Source organism: Aquarana catesbeiana, linkage group LG01 (assembly GCF_042186555.1).
Source record: "Aquarana catesbeiana isolate 2022-GZ linkage group LG01, ASM4218655v1, whole genome shotgun sequence".
In the NCBI taxonomy this organism is placed as follows: domain Eukaryota; kingdom Metazoa; phylum Chordata; class Amphibia; order Anura; family Ranidae; genus Aquarana; species Aquarana catesbeiana.
Window position 1 is genome coordinate 558,868,281 of NC_133324.1, and position 17,509 is coordinate 558,885,789.

Below are 17,509 nucleotides of genomic sequence, written 5' to 3' on the forward strand. Positions count from 1 at the left end.
TCTATTCTCTCTCTATTGTTCTGCTCTTTTTTACTATTCTATTCTGCAATGTTTTATTGTTATTATGTTTTATCATGTTTGCTTTTCAGGTATGTAATTTTTTTTATACTTTACTGTTTACTGTGTTTTATTGTTAACCATTTTTTTATTTTCAGGTACGCCATTCAGCTGCAGCGCGGATTTATTTATCTTGACATCAACAGCGTTTGCTCCCACGATACATAAAGCCGTGACTCCAGCGAAGGTGATATATGCCGAAGCATGGGGGCAGCAGGGGCGGAGGAGCGATTTGCTCCTAACTTTTGGGGCGGATGCCCCCATGCTTCGGCATATATAAATGGTGCATGTATGCCCATCATTAGAAGTGGGTGGATGAAGGCAGGTATTCTAATGGTGGGCATACCCACCGATCAATCTCTTTTTTTCTTTCTCACCACAGGCTGCATGAAAAAAAAGATTACAATATATGCTCAACAAGGACCAGTAACGTACTGGTACTGGACTTTGAGTGGTTATACCAGAATGATGCCTGCAGGCTTAGGTATCATCTTGGTATCATTCTTTTCAGCCAGCGGTCGGCTTTCATGTAAAAGCAATCCTAGCGGCTAATTAGCCTCTAGACTGCTTTTACAAGCAGTGGGAGGGAATGTCCCCCCCCCCCACCGTCTTCCATGTTTTCTCTGGCTCTCCTGTCCCAACAGGGAACCTGAGAATGCAGCCGGTGATTCAGCCAGCTGACCATAGAGCTGATCAGAGACCAGAATGGCTCCAATCATCTCTATGGCCTAAGAAACCAGAAGCTACGAGCATTTCATGACTTAGATTTCGCCGGATGTAAACAGCGCCATTGGGAAATTGGGAAAGCATTTTATCACACTGATCTTGGTGTGGTCAGATGTTTTGAGGGCAGAGGAGAGATCTAGGGTCTAATAGACCCCAATTTTTTCAAAAAAGAGTACCTGTCACTACCTATTGCTATCATATGGGATATTTACATTCCCTGACATAACAATAAAAATGATAAAAATAAAAAAAATGAAAGGAACAAGATAAGATAAAAAAATTAAAATAAGATAAAAAAGCAAAAAAAAAAAAAAGAGCACACCTGTCCTCCCTTGCTCTCGCGCAAAGGCGAACGCAAGCGTTGGTCTGGCGTCAAATGTAAACAGCAATTGCACCATGCATGTGAGGTATCACAGCGAAGGTCAAATCGAGGGCAGTAATTTTAGCAGTAGACCTCCTCTGTAAATCTAAAGTGGTAACCTGTAAAGGCTTTTAAAGGCTTTTAAAAATGTATGTAGTTTGTCGCCACTGCACGTTTGTGCGCAATTTTAAAGCATGTCATGCTTGGTATCCATGTACTTGGCCTAAGATCATCTTTTTTATTTCATCAAACATTTGGGCAATATAGTGTGTTTTAGTGCATCAAAATTAAAAAAAGTGTTTTTTTTTCCCCCAAAAAATGCGTTTGAAAAATCGCTGCGCAAATACTGTGTGAAAAAAAAAATTAAACACCCACCATTTTAATCTGTAGGGCCTTTGCTTTAAATAAAATTTATAATGTTTGGGGGTTCAAAGTAATTTTCTTGCAATTCTTGTAGTTTTCTTATTTTTTCATGTAAGCAAATAGTGTCAGAAAGGGCTTTGTCTTCAAGTGGTTAGAAGAGTGGGGGATGTGTGACATAAGCTTCTAAATGTTGTGCATAAAATGCCAGGACAGTTCAAAACCCCCCCAAATGACCCCATTTTGGAAAGTAGACACCCCAAGCTATTTGCTGAGAGGCATGTCGGGTCCATGGAATATTTTATATTGTAAAAAAAGACAATTTTTTAATTTTTTTTTGCACAAAGTTGTCACTAAATGATATATTGCTCAAACATGCCATGGGAATATGTGAAATACACCCCAAAATACATTCTGTTGCTTCTCCTGAGTACGGGGATACCACATGTGTGAGACTTTTTGGGAGCCTAGCCGCATACGGGACCCCAAAAACAAGCACCACCTTCAGGGTTTCTAAGGGTGTAAATTTTTGATTTCACTCCTCACTGCCTATCACAGTTTCGGAGGCCATGGAATGCCCAGATGGCACAAACCCCCCCAAATGACCCCATTTTGGAAAGTAGACCGCAGAGGTGATCAAATACCATCAAAAGAAAGCTCTATTTGTGGGAACAAAAGGACGCAAATTTTGTTTGGGTACAGCATTGCATTAGCAGTTAAATCGACGCAGTGCCAAATTGTAAAAAGTGCTCTGGTCAGGAAGGGGGTAAATCCTTCCGGGGCTGAAGTGGTTAAAGTGGTGTTCCGGACGAAATTACACTTTTTAAATAAAAATACCCCTATAATACACAAGCTTAATGTGTTTTAGTAAAGTTAGTCTGTAAACTAAGGTCCGTTTTGTTATTACACTGCTTGTGCAGCACTGAGCATGTGCGAGATCTGCAAGGCTGAAATCCAGGAAGAAATGCAGTCTGGCTTCAAATGCCCACACTTAAGATGGCCATAATCTGCTGATAGTTTATAAACTGTCAAAATGCTGTAATAACCAGCATTTGGCAGCTTTTCGGTCTGGTGGGTCACTTAAGGCTTAATATGGATGTCTTTAGGATGATGGATAGAAGATCAGGTCATCAAATCCGGGGTTGCTTGGTGAAGGGTTTCAGCCATACAAAACACGTACCAGAAGTAAAAAAACTAACTGATAGTGAAGTATCATCAAAAAAGGGTTTATTTAAACAAAAGATGGGTACTTACAAAACATAGGATAAAAACAAGCATCAAGCATGGAGCAGATCCTATAAAATGGCCGTTTCAAGCGTGCATTCCAAACGATTGGGACTGACATCAGAAATCTCGGAAATAGCGTCAACGTTTCTTCCTCCCACGGGGCATCATCACGGACCTAATTTCCGGTTTAGCTGAGTCAGCTTAAATAAAGGGCGGATGAGTAGACGCCCCTAAAAACAACCAATCAACATTAGCACAATGGCCATATTGTTGGTGGGATAAAAAGTGTCACTCCTAAGGATAAAGAATATCCACAGGAGAGACAAAACACCATTTTCCTGGTTTTATCATTTAAACAATTTCCAAGGACACCATGGATGTCAGTTCCAGTAACTATTGGAACAAGTAAAATATGAACAAAAAAGACAATAATGAAAAAATGTTACAATAAGAACAATTAAAAATAAAATAAGAAATAAATACCCGCCAATATTGGCAGGTGGAATAAATCATTTGTAAATATTGGAACCTTTTGCTCAAAGACAATGATTTATCTAAAATTCTACCCAGTAAACCCCAGTTTATCTATACCAAACCCCCCACTCTTATGCCCCGTACACACGATCGGACATTAATCGGACATTCCGACAACAAAATCCATGGATTTTTTCCGATGGATGTTGGCTCAAACTTGTCTTGCATACACACGGTCACACAAAGTTGTTGGAAAATCTGATCGCTCTGAACGCGGTGACGTAAAACACGTACGTCGGGACTATAAACTGGGCAATAGCCAATAGCTTTCGTCTCTTAATTTTTTCTAAGCATGCGTGGCACTTTGTCCGTCGGATTTGTCTACCCACGATGGGAATTTAAAGGATCGGATTTTGTTGTCGGAAAATTTTATAGCATGCTCTCAAACTTTGTGTGTCGGAAATTCCGATGGAAAAAGTCCGATGGAGCCCACACACAGTCGGAATTTCCGACAACAAGCTCCGATCGCACATATTCCGTCGGAAAGTCCGACCGTGTGTACAGGGCATAAGGCTTAAATTGGCACCCAATGTGGTTGATCCTCCTAGGAAGTTGTGTACATTTTTGGATCAGGTTGTTTTTTTCAGTTGTGGGAGATGTGTTATATGCAAAACATCTAAACACAGGGTGAGGAAGACCACCAAATTTACAGCCTGTTCCACTGGGGAAGGGGAAGTTCATCACATGTGGCACCACCCACGTCACCTACCTTTTGTCCTGTCCATGTGGGTTGCAGTACGTGGGGAGGACCACTAGAGCACTAGGTGTTAGATTAAGAGAACATGTTAATAGGATTAAAAAGGGTTACAAACATCATAGTTTGTCCAATCATTTTAGACTCTTTCATGGAAGGGACCCAAGTGGCCTTACCTTCTGCGTTATTGATAGAGTGGAGGGACATTGGAGAGGTGGTAATCTTAAGCGAGCCATCTCTCATAATGAGACCCAGTGGATCCATCCTCTCAAAACGATGAGCCCCCTGGGGCTGAACATCAAATTGGATCTCAATTGCTTCCTGTCCAATTTTTAGTCAAGTGTCTAATATTTTTAAACATTTTTATTTTTTATTTTTATTTGATTTTTGATTTTATTTTTCATTGTTCTTATTGTAACATTTTTTCATTATTGTATTTTTTGTTCATATTTTACTTGTTTCAATAGTTACCGGAACTGACGTCCATGGTGTCCTTGGAGATTGTTTTATTTATCAAACCAGGAAAATGGCGTTTTGTCTCTTCTGTGGATATTCTTTATCCTTAGGAGTGACACTTTTTATCCCACCAACAATATGGCCACTGTGCTAATGTTGATTGGTTGTTTCTAGGGGCGTTTACCCCTCCGCCCTTTATTTAAGCTGACTCAGCTAAACCGGAACTTAGGTCCGTGATGATGCCCTCTAGGAGGGCGAAACGTTGACACTATTTCCGGAATTTCTGACGTCAGTTCTGGTAGTTTGGAACGCACATTTGAAACGCACGCTTGAAACGGCCGTTTTATACGATCTGCTCCATGCTTGATGCTTGTTTTTAACCCATGTTTTGTAAGTACCCATCTTTTGTTTAAATAAACCCTTTTTTGATGGTACTTCACTATCAGTTTGTTTTTTTTACTTCTGGTACTTGTTTTGTATGGCTGAAACCCTTCACCAAGCAACCCTGGATTTGATGACCTGATCTTTTATCCATCATCCTAAAGACATTCATATTAAGCCTTAAGTGACCCACCAGACTGAAAAGCTGGGGGTCATGTGGATCTGGTGAGTGGGGACACATAAGGGGGTGTAGTGCACCTGAATTTTTTTTGAAGCACCTTTCTTCTCTTCTGTTTGGATTGGAGCACCTTGAGTCATTTGTTTTGGACTTTGTGTTGTTTTATTATTTTTCATTCCATATTTATTTATTTATTGTTTGCGAGCGCTATATTTATATCTACCTTTTCATTTATATACATACTGTTATGAACTCCTAAGAACTGGGAAACTGTCTCCTGATGAGTCAGATTCAAAGTAAGTAAATAGAGAGGAATTATCTTCAGGTTGTGACTGGCTGTCTTTAAGGTTGCACACTAACACACCAGCACTGCAAGCATAACTAGAAGTTGTCTATCTTAGAGCTATGTAGGATGGATTCATATAAAATATTCTAACATAGAAATCAAATGACGGCAGTTTTTGTTCTCAAATAAGATGTTGGCATTAAAATAGATCTGTCTTAATTAAAGGGATGCAGAAAATTTGCTGAAGGATAAGCCACCAGGATGTTTTCTCATCAGAGTAAGCGAAAGTCGGATTGGATATAGCTTGTCCTACAGGTAAGCTGATTATTATTTAATGTGAAAGTACATAATTAATTACCATTTTAATAATCCACTGAAACAATCCAAAGCTGACATACAAGTCCTGAATGATCAGGACTTGTATGCTAGCTTTGGATCGTGTGGTGTTTGGTGTCATTTGTTGTGCATGGCACCCCAACGCACTATATAGTAGAGGCACAACAATACAACACGCATACTTGTGTTGTGCTACACTGCATTACTAACAAGAAAAACATGCATCTTGTGATCTCTTGGCATTGGTCTTTGTACATTGGCAGCTCAGTCATAATGAATGGGCTATGTTAATGCACCCCAAGGCATTGCAAAAGTGTGAATGGGCCCTCATTGTTGGACCATACCTGATTAAACATACTCTTGGTTTGCTTTGTTTGCCTTTGTAAAGCTTTTGCTCTGTTCCATTTGGTGAAAAATATGTATATTTACAAAATTTATTGTTAACATATTTCACTGTGATTTGACTTAAGCTTTTAAGCCTGCCATTTATATGGTAAATAAAGAATATTGTAAAAATTGGAACAACATGTGGTTCTTATCTTAAGTATAATAGTTCCATGATATAAAATATTTAATAAACAATTAAATTCCAGCATAGTTGTTAAAGCAACATCTATTAGCTAAGTCCGATGTCACATGGGCAACTCTGCCACTAGTGACAATTCACCGGTGATAAAAAAGATAGATTCTATAACCTGCTATCTAACCTTTATAGGAAGAATGATAGCTGCTATGAACTTTTTATTAATGCATCATTTCTAAAGAAATTCCCAATACATAATTTAACCAGGTTATCAAATTTAAAATTTTAAAATATTTCAGCTATCCAGACAGTTATCCATGTATATCCTCTCAATAATAATTTCCCTTTGTGTTTGCAGGACACTGGATCGCTACAGACATTTTATGATTGATATTTTGAAGGATCAGCAGTGTATTATTGCAGGTGATACAAAAGTCCACATGACATTGGAGGACCTAGTAAAATGTCATACACAAATTCCTTTGCATCCATATAATGAAATTTTAACACTTCCATGTGGTCAGGTATGTTTCAAAGTCACCGCAACCTTTTTGTTTGGTTATAAGTTTAACAGAGACTAGAAACCAACTTTCAAATGTTGCTGGATGGTAGTAGCATTTAAAGTGACTGTAGCCAAAAGAACTCGGATTATACTCACCTATCCTAGTGTCCATTCATGGATTTTTCAAGAGCTATGGCCTCTGCCAGAATCGTCAGCATATGACACTTCTTGGAGTGTCAGATGTATGTGTTTCCTGTCACATGCTGTGTTTCCTATTGCCTGTTCCTAAGTCACTACAGGACATAGTAATGATGTAGGAGCCAGCAGGAGGGTCGCCAGCTTTACAGGGGACGAAGCTTTTGATTTGTAGCTGTCTGTAGCTTTTGAAAGTTCCAGAAATGGGAGAAGGATGGGGGAGTATAAACAGTGTTCTTTTGTAGTGTACTTCTTATTAGTTTTTTTGATTAGCAACAAAGTCACATAAAAGGGTTTGTCCACCCAAAACTCACATTTAACTTGTCAGAGAATGGAGCTGGACTGAAGTACCGATTGGCTTCCAATACCCACAAGGGCATGATCTCTCTGCAGTCCTCAGCTCTGCCCTGCTTTGCTATGGAATCTTATCTAGTTGCGAACTATAGAGAAACTCCATTAGGCAGACCACCCTTAGGCTGGGTTCACATTGCCCTATGGAGCGGCTCACAGCAGGGGTCCGGTGTGTCCCTGTTCTCCGTTTCAGGTCCGATTTCAGTCCAAATTTTTGGCTGAATTCGGACCTGAAACGAACCAGAAGATGCACAGGACTCCTGTGCAATTGGTTCCACAGCCGTCCATAGAGGGCCAGTCACAATCTCCTGACATGCAAATTGGATGTGGGGAAACCCACATCCAATTTGTAATAGTGTGAACCCAGCCTAACAGTGGTTACCGGAGGAAAGTGTAGATAGAATTTAGGTACAGAGCTCTTGTCATTGCAGCACCATAAGTGAGTTTAAAGCAGGTGGATGACTTATCCCACCAGCTTCTAAAATCTCTATAATTTCATAAAATGGCTTATAGCTATACGACCAATAAAATTTGATTACTACTTGAGTTTTTACCCCCTTTATGATCATTTTTTGCTATTTAGCACTGGGCTAGTTTAACTGGCAGTCATGTAATACTGTACGCAAATTAAATTTTTAGCATTTTTTTTCACACAAATAGAGTTTTCTTTTAATAGTATTTGATCACTACCGGGTTTTTTTATGATATAAACAGAAAAAAATAAACAATATATTCTACTTTCTTTCATAAAACAAATCCAAAAAAATCAAATTTCGTCATAAATTTAGATAAAATGCATTCCACTACATGTCTTTGGTAAAAAAAAATCCCAATAAGTGTATATTAATTGGTTTGTGTGAAAGTCATAGCATCTACAAACTATGGTGTACAGTATACTGTATATTTGAAAATTGATCAGTCCTGCTGTACTGACTGCCTATCTCCTTTCTTGAGGCCCTAAAATGCCAGGACAGTACAAATACCCCCAATGACCCCTTTTTGGAAAGTAGACAGTCTGAGGCATTTAGTAAAATGTTTTTTGAAGTTGTAATTTTTTTGTCACAATTTTCTGTAAAATGAAGAAATTACCAAATTATATATTTTTTTTCACATTTGTTTTTTACATACTGTCACCAGTGCAGTACAGCACAGCATCATCATATGACTGTGGCGATGATCAGGGACACTGACTGGTGACAATAAAAAAAAACAAAAAAAATGTTTTTAACATACTTTCATCAGAGTAGTTCAGTGTCACCATAGTAACACTGTACTGCTCTGGGGGGGGGGGGACAGGATGCTGTGATTGGCTCAGGTACCATGTGATAGCTGTGGGACAATCACAGCATAGTCAACACAGCTGTTATGAACTAATTCCTTCATAACAGCTTTGTTGATATTGTGATCATGTGATCGACCAGTAGATCGCGGCCAAGTGACTGGTAGAACGCGGTCTAAGCTTGGTGACCTGTTATCCCAGAGCAACAAACAGAGTGTAATGCAGAGGGACTACTTGTAAAGTTGGAGTTGTAGTAGGGAGCAAAAGCCACATAAACCGATGCCTCCTCTGTAGTGCTGGCTCCTGTCCCTTGCGGAGTGATACCAACTGCACCCCATCTCTTATCCCAGCTAGTGGTCTCCAGAGTGGTGCTAGCAGCTGGAAAGAAGAGATCTTCAGGTCAGTGTGAAGCAATACACTGGGCATAATAGTATAGGGTTTCTTTCACACTGATGTGCTGAGGTTTACCCACAGTGCAGTGTACCTGCAGTTTTCCTGTGGGTTTGCTGTGCTTAGCCATGAACTTCTACTATATCCTGCAAGTTTGGTGCACCACACCTGCAGGATATAATAGAAATCTATGGCAAAGTGCAGTTAACCCAGGAAAGTCACAGATGCAGAGTGTGAAAGCAGCCTCATAGGGGGCTCAGAACAGTAAGGGTTCATTTACATTTGCATTTGGACGGTGGTAAAAACCCCTAGTTAAGACGTGTTCTTACCACCCCCGCCCCAACCACCCCTCCTTTAGCTGCAGTGGCCAGAGGTGTACACATGGTGCAGCCGCAGCAAGAGTTATACACCCTGTCATGGTTGGTGGGTGTAGCACCTGCCAAGCATGACCCATTCAAGTGAATAAGCCCACTCTGCAAGTGCCCTGCAACCTTGTGCAGTACAGGTTAAAGCAGGCAGCACTGTGTTGTTTTCTCACCACCGGCTTTAACCTTTTGGACCCTGCAGAAGCATGCATTTTTGCAGCATTTGCAGAGTAGCCCCATTTACTTGAATGGGTCATGACTGGCAGACAGTAGCACCCACCAAAAGCAACAGGGGGTTTAATTCCTGCTGCGGCATGTGTACACCTTTGGCTGCTGCCTCAGCAGCTAAAGGGGTAGGGATGAGGCAGTAAAACTGTGACTCAGCCACAGTGTTTTACCACATCCCAACTTTATCTGTGAATGAGCCCTAAGGGTGTTACTGCCGAATGCAACTAAGGGCTCATTAACAAGTGTAGCAGACACTACTGCTCCTCTGAAAAGTGATCTTAGTGTGTTTGACATGTGGTGAGGAGGTGATGTGTTGCCTTCTCACCACCTGATTTAAACCCATTCATGCAAAAAAGGGAGAAAGGCTGGTGCCATGAAATTCGGCTAAAACCTTTTATTATTGCAGGTGAACAGCAGTCAAAAAAGCCAACGCATTTCGACCATCAGGCCTTAACCATGAGCACACAGTTAACCCTTAGATTGTCCCTGATGTTAACCCCTTCCCAGACAGTGTCATTAGTACAGTGACAGCGCATTTTTTTTAGCACTGACCACTAAATTAGTGTCACTGGTCTGCAGAAAGTGTCAAAAGTGTCAGAATGTCCACTGCAATATAGTATCGCAGTCCTGCTGATCGCCACTATTACTAGTAAAAAATTAATAAATAAAGATATCCCATAGTTGATGCAATAACTTTTAACCATTTAATATAAGCTTATTGAGATTTTTTTTTACCATATGTAGCAGAATACATATTGGCCTAAATTTATGAAGAAATTTGATTTTTAAATTTTTTTATTGGATATGTTTTATAGCAGAAAGTAAAAAATGTTTTATTTTCAAAATTGTCTGTCTTTTTTTTTTGTTTTTAGTGCAAACAATAAAAATGCAGAGGTGATCCAATACAACCAAAAGAAAGCTCTATTTGTGGGAAAAAAAGGACCTACATAATATTTGGGTACAACGTCACATGACCACGCAATTGTCAGTTAGAGGAACGCAGTGCCCTAATGCAAAAAATGGCCTGGTCATGAAGGGGGGGGGGGGGTAAATCTTCCAAAGGTCAAGTAATTAAATACCACATTTTTTGTAGAGGTCTATACTTTAGATAAAAATAGGGAAACATTTGAACCCAGTTCCAAAAGAGGGACACGCTCTCTAAACTTGGGATAATTGAAAGTTATGAGTGCAGGCCCTAAAGCATGCACCCAAAGGCCTTCAGGAATGCCCTGCCATATACACAGACTACTAAGTGGTAGAACACACAGTTTACAGTTGGTATATACAAAGGGGTTGAGAACGCCTCTGCTAATGCACTTCATTAGATCTAGATCTGAACATAGGAAGGATAGACATTTGAATTATATGGCCATATCTTTCTCTTGTCTCAGCATACAACTATGTGTAAGAAAGCCTGACTTCATTGTAATTTTTTACGTACTGTACCCTGTTTCAGTCTTTCAATTTGAGATAGTGTGCTAGATGCAACTTTTAAGGCATTATTTTTTTTGCAAATGAATTAGCATATTTAAATGGCTTAAGACGTAGGTAAATTTAGCCTTTTTTTTTTTTTTTACCTATTCTATTATAGAAAACAAATGCAACTAAAGACTATGATGAATTATTTAAAGACAGAAAAACATTTGCAGCATCATTGCCGATGCCATCAAAGGCTTTGACCGTTTCTCTAGCAGCTTCTGGAGCAACAGTGCAGCCAGCCTTCCCCCCAGTACCACCCAGGAGGCGTCAAGCTTCTGTAACTAGTTCCGAAAGCACAAGTACTTCATGTAACCTACCTCCAAATCTGCCAGCAAATAGACTTTATCCAGCACTGCCGACACAACCCATGATGTTCAACAATGGTGTAAGTGTTTCAAACATAGATACATATGATGTAAGAAATATGATACAGTTGTTACTGGGTGTGATCTATAACTAACATGTTTTTCATCAAAAATGTAATATGTAAAAAATTATTCAAAGGAAAAATATTCTTTATCTGTGTGCATATGTGTGCGTATATGTATAAAACCAGCATCCGATTGGAATCCGATCAGTGCTGCCAGTACTGACTGGTATGTTCTGGCAATGGGGCAGTCCCCTTGTCAGAACACAGCCTCAGCAGGGAGACCACTGTGCCAACATCTCATAGTTAGTACAGCAAGCTTTTCATAAGCGCCTCAGTTTTTTTTGTTCAGACCGCTGGGTTGAATGAAAAAAAAACTGCTAGTGTGCATCAGGGTTTAGGTTAAAGTAACTGTGTTACCAATGTGACTATAAATATTGGAGTACAGTATGTACCTGACATTCATTAGAACTGAAGAAGCTACTTGCAAAACATCTTCAACACTACAGATCAAGGCCAGTTAAAGTGGTTGTAAAGCCACTGTGTGATATTGCTACAAAACCCTCTGTTACAATTAATGATGTGCCCAGTGTATGCATTTTTTTTTAAATATACTGCTTTATACCTTATTTCATAGCGCCATTTCTTGCCGCTCAAGTGCCTGCTCACCGCTCTCCTCTCCTGATCTGATAACTGCAGTGGGAGCAGCAGAGAATCCCCCGCTGACGACAGCCAGAAGGAGAGGAGAAGAGAGGCGGGCGGTCATGTGAGCGCCGAGCAGTGCTATGAAATAAGGTATACAGCGGCATATTTAACCGATTTCCGACCAGCCGCCGTCATTATACAGCGGCAGGTCGGCACATTCCTGCTAGCTGTCGTAGCTATACATCGGCTCCTTTAAACGGAATGGCAGGTGCGCGCATGCGCGCGCTGCACTGCGGGAGTGCCGATGCTCGTGGCCGGTGGTTGCGATGACCGCCGGCCACGAGCGTTTGCGGGCACAAGAGTCAGAACAGGGACGTGTGTATGTAAACACACAAATCCCTGTTCTGTGAGGAGAGACAGATCGTGAGTTCCTAATAGCTAGGAACCACGATCTGTCATCCCCTCTAGTCAGTCCCCTCCCCCTACAGTTAGAACACACAGTCAGGGAACCCCTTGATTGTCCTCTAGTGTTAACCCCTTCCCTGCCAGTGACATTTATACAGTAATCAGTGCATTTATATAGCACTGATCGCTGTATAATTGTCAATCGTCCCAAAAATGTGTCAAAAGTGTCCGATGTGTCCACCATAATGTCGCAGCCACAATAAAAATTGCAGATCGTCGCCATTACTAGTAAAAAAAAATAATAATAAAAATGCCATAAATCTATCCCCTATTTTGTAGATGCTATAACTTTTGCGCAAACCAATCAATATACGCTTATTGAGATTTTTTTTACCAAAAATATGTAGAAGAATATATATCGACCTAGACTGAGAAAAAAATTTGCTTATTTTTTAAAAAAATTGGGGATATCTATCATAGCAAAAAGTACAAAATATTGCGTTTTTTTTCAAAATTGTCGCTCTTTTTTTCTTTATAGCGCAAAAAATAAAAAACGCAGAGATGATCAGATACCACCAAAAGAAAGCTCTATTTGTGGGGAAACATTAATTTTGTTTGGGTAGAGCGTCGCACGACCATGGAATTGTCAGTTAGAGCAAAGCAGTGCCGTATCGCAAAAAATGCTCTGGTCATTGAGCAGCCAAATTTTCCGGGACTGAAGTGGAAAAAAAAAACCGAACACATACACTGGGCACATCATTTAACATAGCACAGTGGATTGTAGCAATTTCACAAAGTTATGATAGCAGCAGGAGGGGCGGGGAGCAAATCGTCACTGTCATAGGCTGACAGCCAGGGAGGGAGGAGGAGAAAGGAGAGACAGCGGGATGATGGAGGCACGTAAACTGACCATGGTATCAGGGGCTCAGCAACCATGAAAAATGTGGTCAGTTTATAGAGGGTAGGCCAGCACCAGGCAGAATCAGCCAGGTACTTTGGATGATACAAAGAGCCAAATGACACGGCACAAGCACGGTGCTGTTATTCATGCTTTAAAGCAACAGGATCGATTTGTTTTTTTGTTTTTTTTTTTGTTTTTTTAGGGTTACAACCACTTTAAATTTGACTAACTACTACTAACTAATTAGGACAAAACATTAAAATCCATACTCTTGAGGATATGGAAACATCATCTTCTTATAATTATGAGGTTCAAAGGGGTTAAAAAAAGCTACAGGTAAAACAGAAAATACTATAACAATTAAAGTGGTATCAACAAAGCCAACCAATTTAACTTGCTTCCTAAAGTTCACAACACGGGTTACTATATGATTGTACAATCTTCTCAAAAATGTATCAACATCTATCAATGTAGTGTGAGTTGCAACTTAGACTGGATATAAGCTGAATGAATTTTTAGGGCGTATATAGTTGTTGGTAAATCTAAAGTGAATTGTACGGAGATTGAACAAACAGATTGTAAAGATCATAGCCTGCATGGCACGCATGCATACTGTAGATATGGTATACAGAAAAACCAATGTCAATATTGTAACACTAAACTGTGTAAATTTTAACAGCACTGTACAAATTCTCTTTTTCAGGGCTGTGAGTTACCAAAGACAATTCCACCTATGACAAAGTCATACAGTTTGGAGTCATCAATCCCCACTGCAGCTCATAACACAAATTGTCAGATTAAAAATGAAGAGGAGCAAGGACAGGCACCAGTGAAACCATTGAACGCTTGTCGGAATGCAATGACCAAAGCTGTATCTTTAATGACGGAAGGGGAAATAATTCAAGATTTGAGGAAAATGGAAAATGTTATGACAACACACTTAAGAGGTGTGAAGGAAAATTTTGAACGCCTTGGACAAACAGGACAGAAGGAAGGAAAACCAACAATAAAACCAAAAAATAAAAACACAAAATTGCCAGAGGAGTACAAGCCACCTCCCCCATTTGCGCCCGGATTTTGTTAAATCAAAAATGCTGAGTTGAAAAACTGACAATGCAGCCCTGCTGTGCAGGAGACATTTATGAAAGATACAAAAAAGTGATTGCCTGCTGCTCTATTCCGTATGAGATGCAGATCAGGAATGGCCAAAAGGCAAACATAGATCATATTTACAGGCTTTGAGGGGAAAAACTGCGAAACCTTATTTAAAAACAGTAAATGAGCTTTAAGGTCATCACTGACCTATTGAACTGCAGACACCGTGCATGAATTGATTCCTGAAGATTACAGCAGAAGCACTGAAGTCATTCAAGTCTTTCCCTCAGCAGTTCAACTTACCTTTCTACTCCTCCCAGATCATCTGCTCAATCTTGCATTAGAGATGAGAAGGCTGGAAGGCTGATGAGGCACTTCTGGGAGGGGGAGCAAAGTGGGATAAGCTGGCCATATATGGTTTAGTTTTTTTCGATCAGCCAGCAGGCTAAACAAAAATAACTGAATTACCGGTAATTCCCTTATCCGCACATTCGAAGTGGATGCGGAAGTCATCCCTACTGTGTCACTGTATTCTGAGAGTGGAGAAGTTAGCTGGACAATTCTGCTGTCAGAATACATTGATCAGTTTTCCAGCAAACCCATTCATGAGCAGTGGAGAGTAGATCAACTTCTCTTCAACAGGACCAGCCCCTGGAAGACTCTGGCAGGCATCGGCTCAATTTCAATCCATCTATGGCCAGCTTTAGAGAAGGACTTCTGCTATCAAGTTTGAGCTAAATTGCTCTTCAGTGCCTGCAGCTACAGAAGCCATTGAGGGCTTGTTTTAAAGTGCAATTACCGCTTGTTAGGAAAATGTAAATATTTGAAAGTCCATAGCCTGACCATATTTACACTTTACATGATTTTCGTTGTTTTAACTAGGTCTTAGCGTAGTTATAGTCTCTGTGTTGTTTTTTTGCCTTACCTTGTAATGATGGACTTACATGTTATGGCTGCAGTTTGAAGGGTCATGGCTGATCAATTTCCCTGGCTCCAATGAGCCAAGGGGACAGGACAACTTCCCGTTGTGGGTCACATAGCATCACCACCTGTGGAAGTGCTAATGTGATGATACACTGCACGAGTGAGCTCTTTGTGTGTTTGTGACTGTTCTGCTTGCTTGCGTCTCTGTCAGATCGAATTACTCTATAGCACCCAACTGCATGTGCACTAGACTGAGACATCCAGGGATTGTGGGATATGTAGTTTCTTCATTGGAAGAATCTGGTCTCACACTGCAAACAGAGCTTATCCATTAACCTGTGTAGTGCCATGCTGCATGCCTCATGTTTCAACACTGAAACTGCTAGGAACAACAAATGACACCATGTAACTACATGATCAATACACATCTTATGCAGATATAAAACACAAGGTAAAGGTAGGAAGGTTTACCATGCCTTTAAAGTTGACCTTCCTTAGCTGGTTAATTAGTCACATTAGACACTTTCATGACTCTGGCTGATGATCCCTGGCTAAACCTGTGGGGTTAAAGTTATTTTTTCTCTATGGTTTTTCCCAGGTGAACATTGATTTCCTCCAAGACACAGGTGATCATAGGTACAGGTGGCTTGACTTTACTTGACTTTAGCTGAGGGAGCTATGTAGTCGTAGACTCTACTCCTACAATTTGTTTTTTAATGGCTTTCCAACTTTAAGAATCCTAGGCTTTAAAAGGAAAGCCAAGAATGCATATTTTTTATAGCAGTTGTGTTACAAATTGTTTAGATAATGAATTTATTATAATTTTATATTTCCAGGATTTTTCAAAGTGGTTCAAAAAGAAAGGTGGTAATATGCTATATTTTGAGCATTTAATCCACTTGCTGTACAAATGTTTTACACTTTTGTAGAAAGTGATTGAATTCTGTTAATATTACATATTTTGAATATTGTACTTATTTTTTATATTTATTTCTCATATAAAACATTTCATGTGATGTGATGTATTTTCTGTGATCCTAAAGATGCTAAAGAACCATTTTGCACTTATTTAGGTATTTCAAGTAAGAAAGTTAAGTTATGTATTTCTACATGTTGTTTAGTACACTAAGGGACACTAGGGAGCCTGTATGACATGAATCTGTAAAATAAATTATTTCTCTTTTCTGACATTAATTTGTTGTAATCAATATGCAAACCCCCCCCAAAAAAACTTGGTATCAGTCATACAGTAGAAGTTGTTCTGAACTGATCATGAGGAAATAAAGCAGCAGGTAGAGAGAGACAGACAGAGAGTTTACAGAGCCCATGAATAAGGAAACACTTGAGACTCCTTGGACGATCATCATTGTTGTTCCACTTGGCAAGTTTGTCAAGAACTTATAAATAACCTACACTACACTACACTATGTTAAATAACCTACACTACACTATCATGTGCCTGTAAGCAAAGCTACTATTTTGTCTCTCCCCCCTTTCACATTGTGTCATTCACTACCCCATTCACCTATACCTTGCAAGTTTGGATTACCACATGGGACCCAAGGTCAGTACTACAGAAAATGGTACCAAACAATCAGATGAGCTACAATGAGGGCTGCTAGAAGTACAGCTATTATAAACAATACCAGTGGTGGCTGGTTCTCAATTTTCTTGGTGGTAGCGGCACCCCCCCAGCCAGCCAACCACATAACCCACCCCCCCTCAGCACTCGCGCAATTGCTGCTTCCCCCGCCCCATCGCTCGATTGATTGCCCATCACATGCCAGGCCCCCCGCCAGTCCCGCATTTACCCCATTCAGATGGTGGCTTCCCCTCTTGCGGCTCTTCCTGATTCCCGGAGGTTGCTTCTCCTCCCGATCACTCCTGATAACCAATCAGGAGTTATGCTGCATACACAGGGTCGGAATTTCCATCAAAAAAAATTGTGATGGGAGCCTTTGGTCTGATATTCCGACCGTGTGTATGCTCCATCCAACTTTTTCTGTCTGAATTTCCGCCAGCAAAAGATTGAGAGCTGGTTCTCTATTTTTCCTACGAAAAAAGTTCTTGACGGAAATTCCATTCGTCTGTACGCACTTCTGACGCGCAAAACAACACGCATGCTCGGAAACAATTCGACGCAATGCTTGGAAGCATTGAACTTCATTTTCTCAGCTCGTCGTAGTGTTGTACATCACCGCGTTCTTGACGGTCAAAAGTTCAGAGAACTTTTGTGTGACCGTGTGTATGCAAGCCAAGCTTGA

General features: G+C 40.2%; 1 protein-coding gene across 2 annotated transcripts in view; it reads left to right on the forward strand.

Moving 5' to 3' along the window:
• LOC141105971 (hematopoietic SH2 domain-containing protein homolog) overlaps positions 1–16,439 on the forward strand; it is a 71,665-nt gene extending 55,226 nt beyond the window's left edge. For both annotated transcript variants that reach the window (XM_073596248.1, XM_073596257.1), the window contains exons 3-6: positions 5,486–5,575; positions 6,478–6,643; positions 11,021–11,293; positions 13,930–16,439. In XM_073596248.1, coding sequence (XP_073452349.1) covers positions 5,486–5,575; positions 6,478–6,643; positions 11,021–11,293; positions 13,930–14,310 — 910 coding nt within the window. In that variant the 3' untranslated portion in view covers positions 14,311–16,439. The remainder of the gene's footprint in view (positions 1–5,485; positions 5,576–6,477; positions 6,644–11,020; positions 11,294–13,929) is intronic.
• The last annotated feature ends 1,070 nt before the right edge of the window (positions 16,440–17,509 follow it).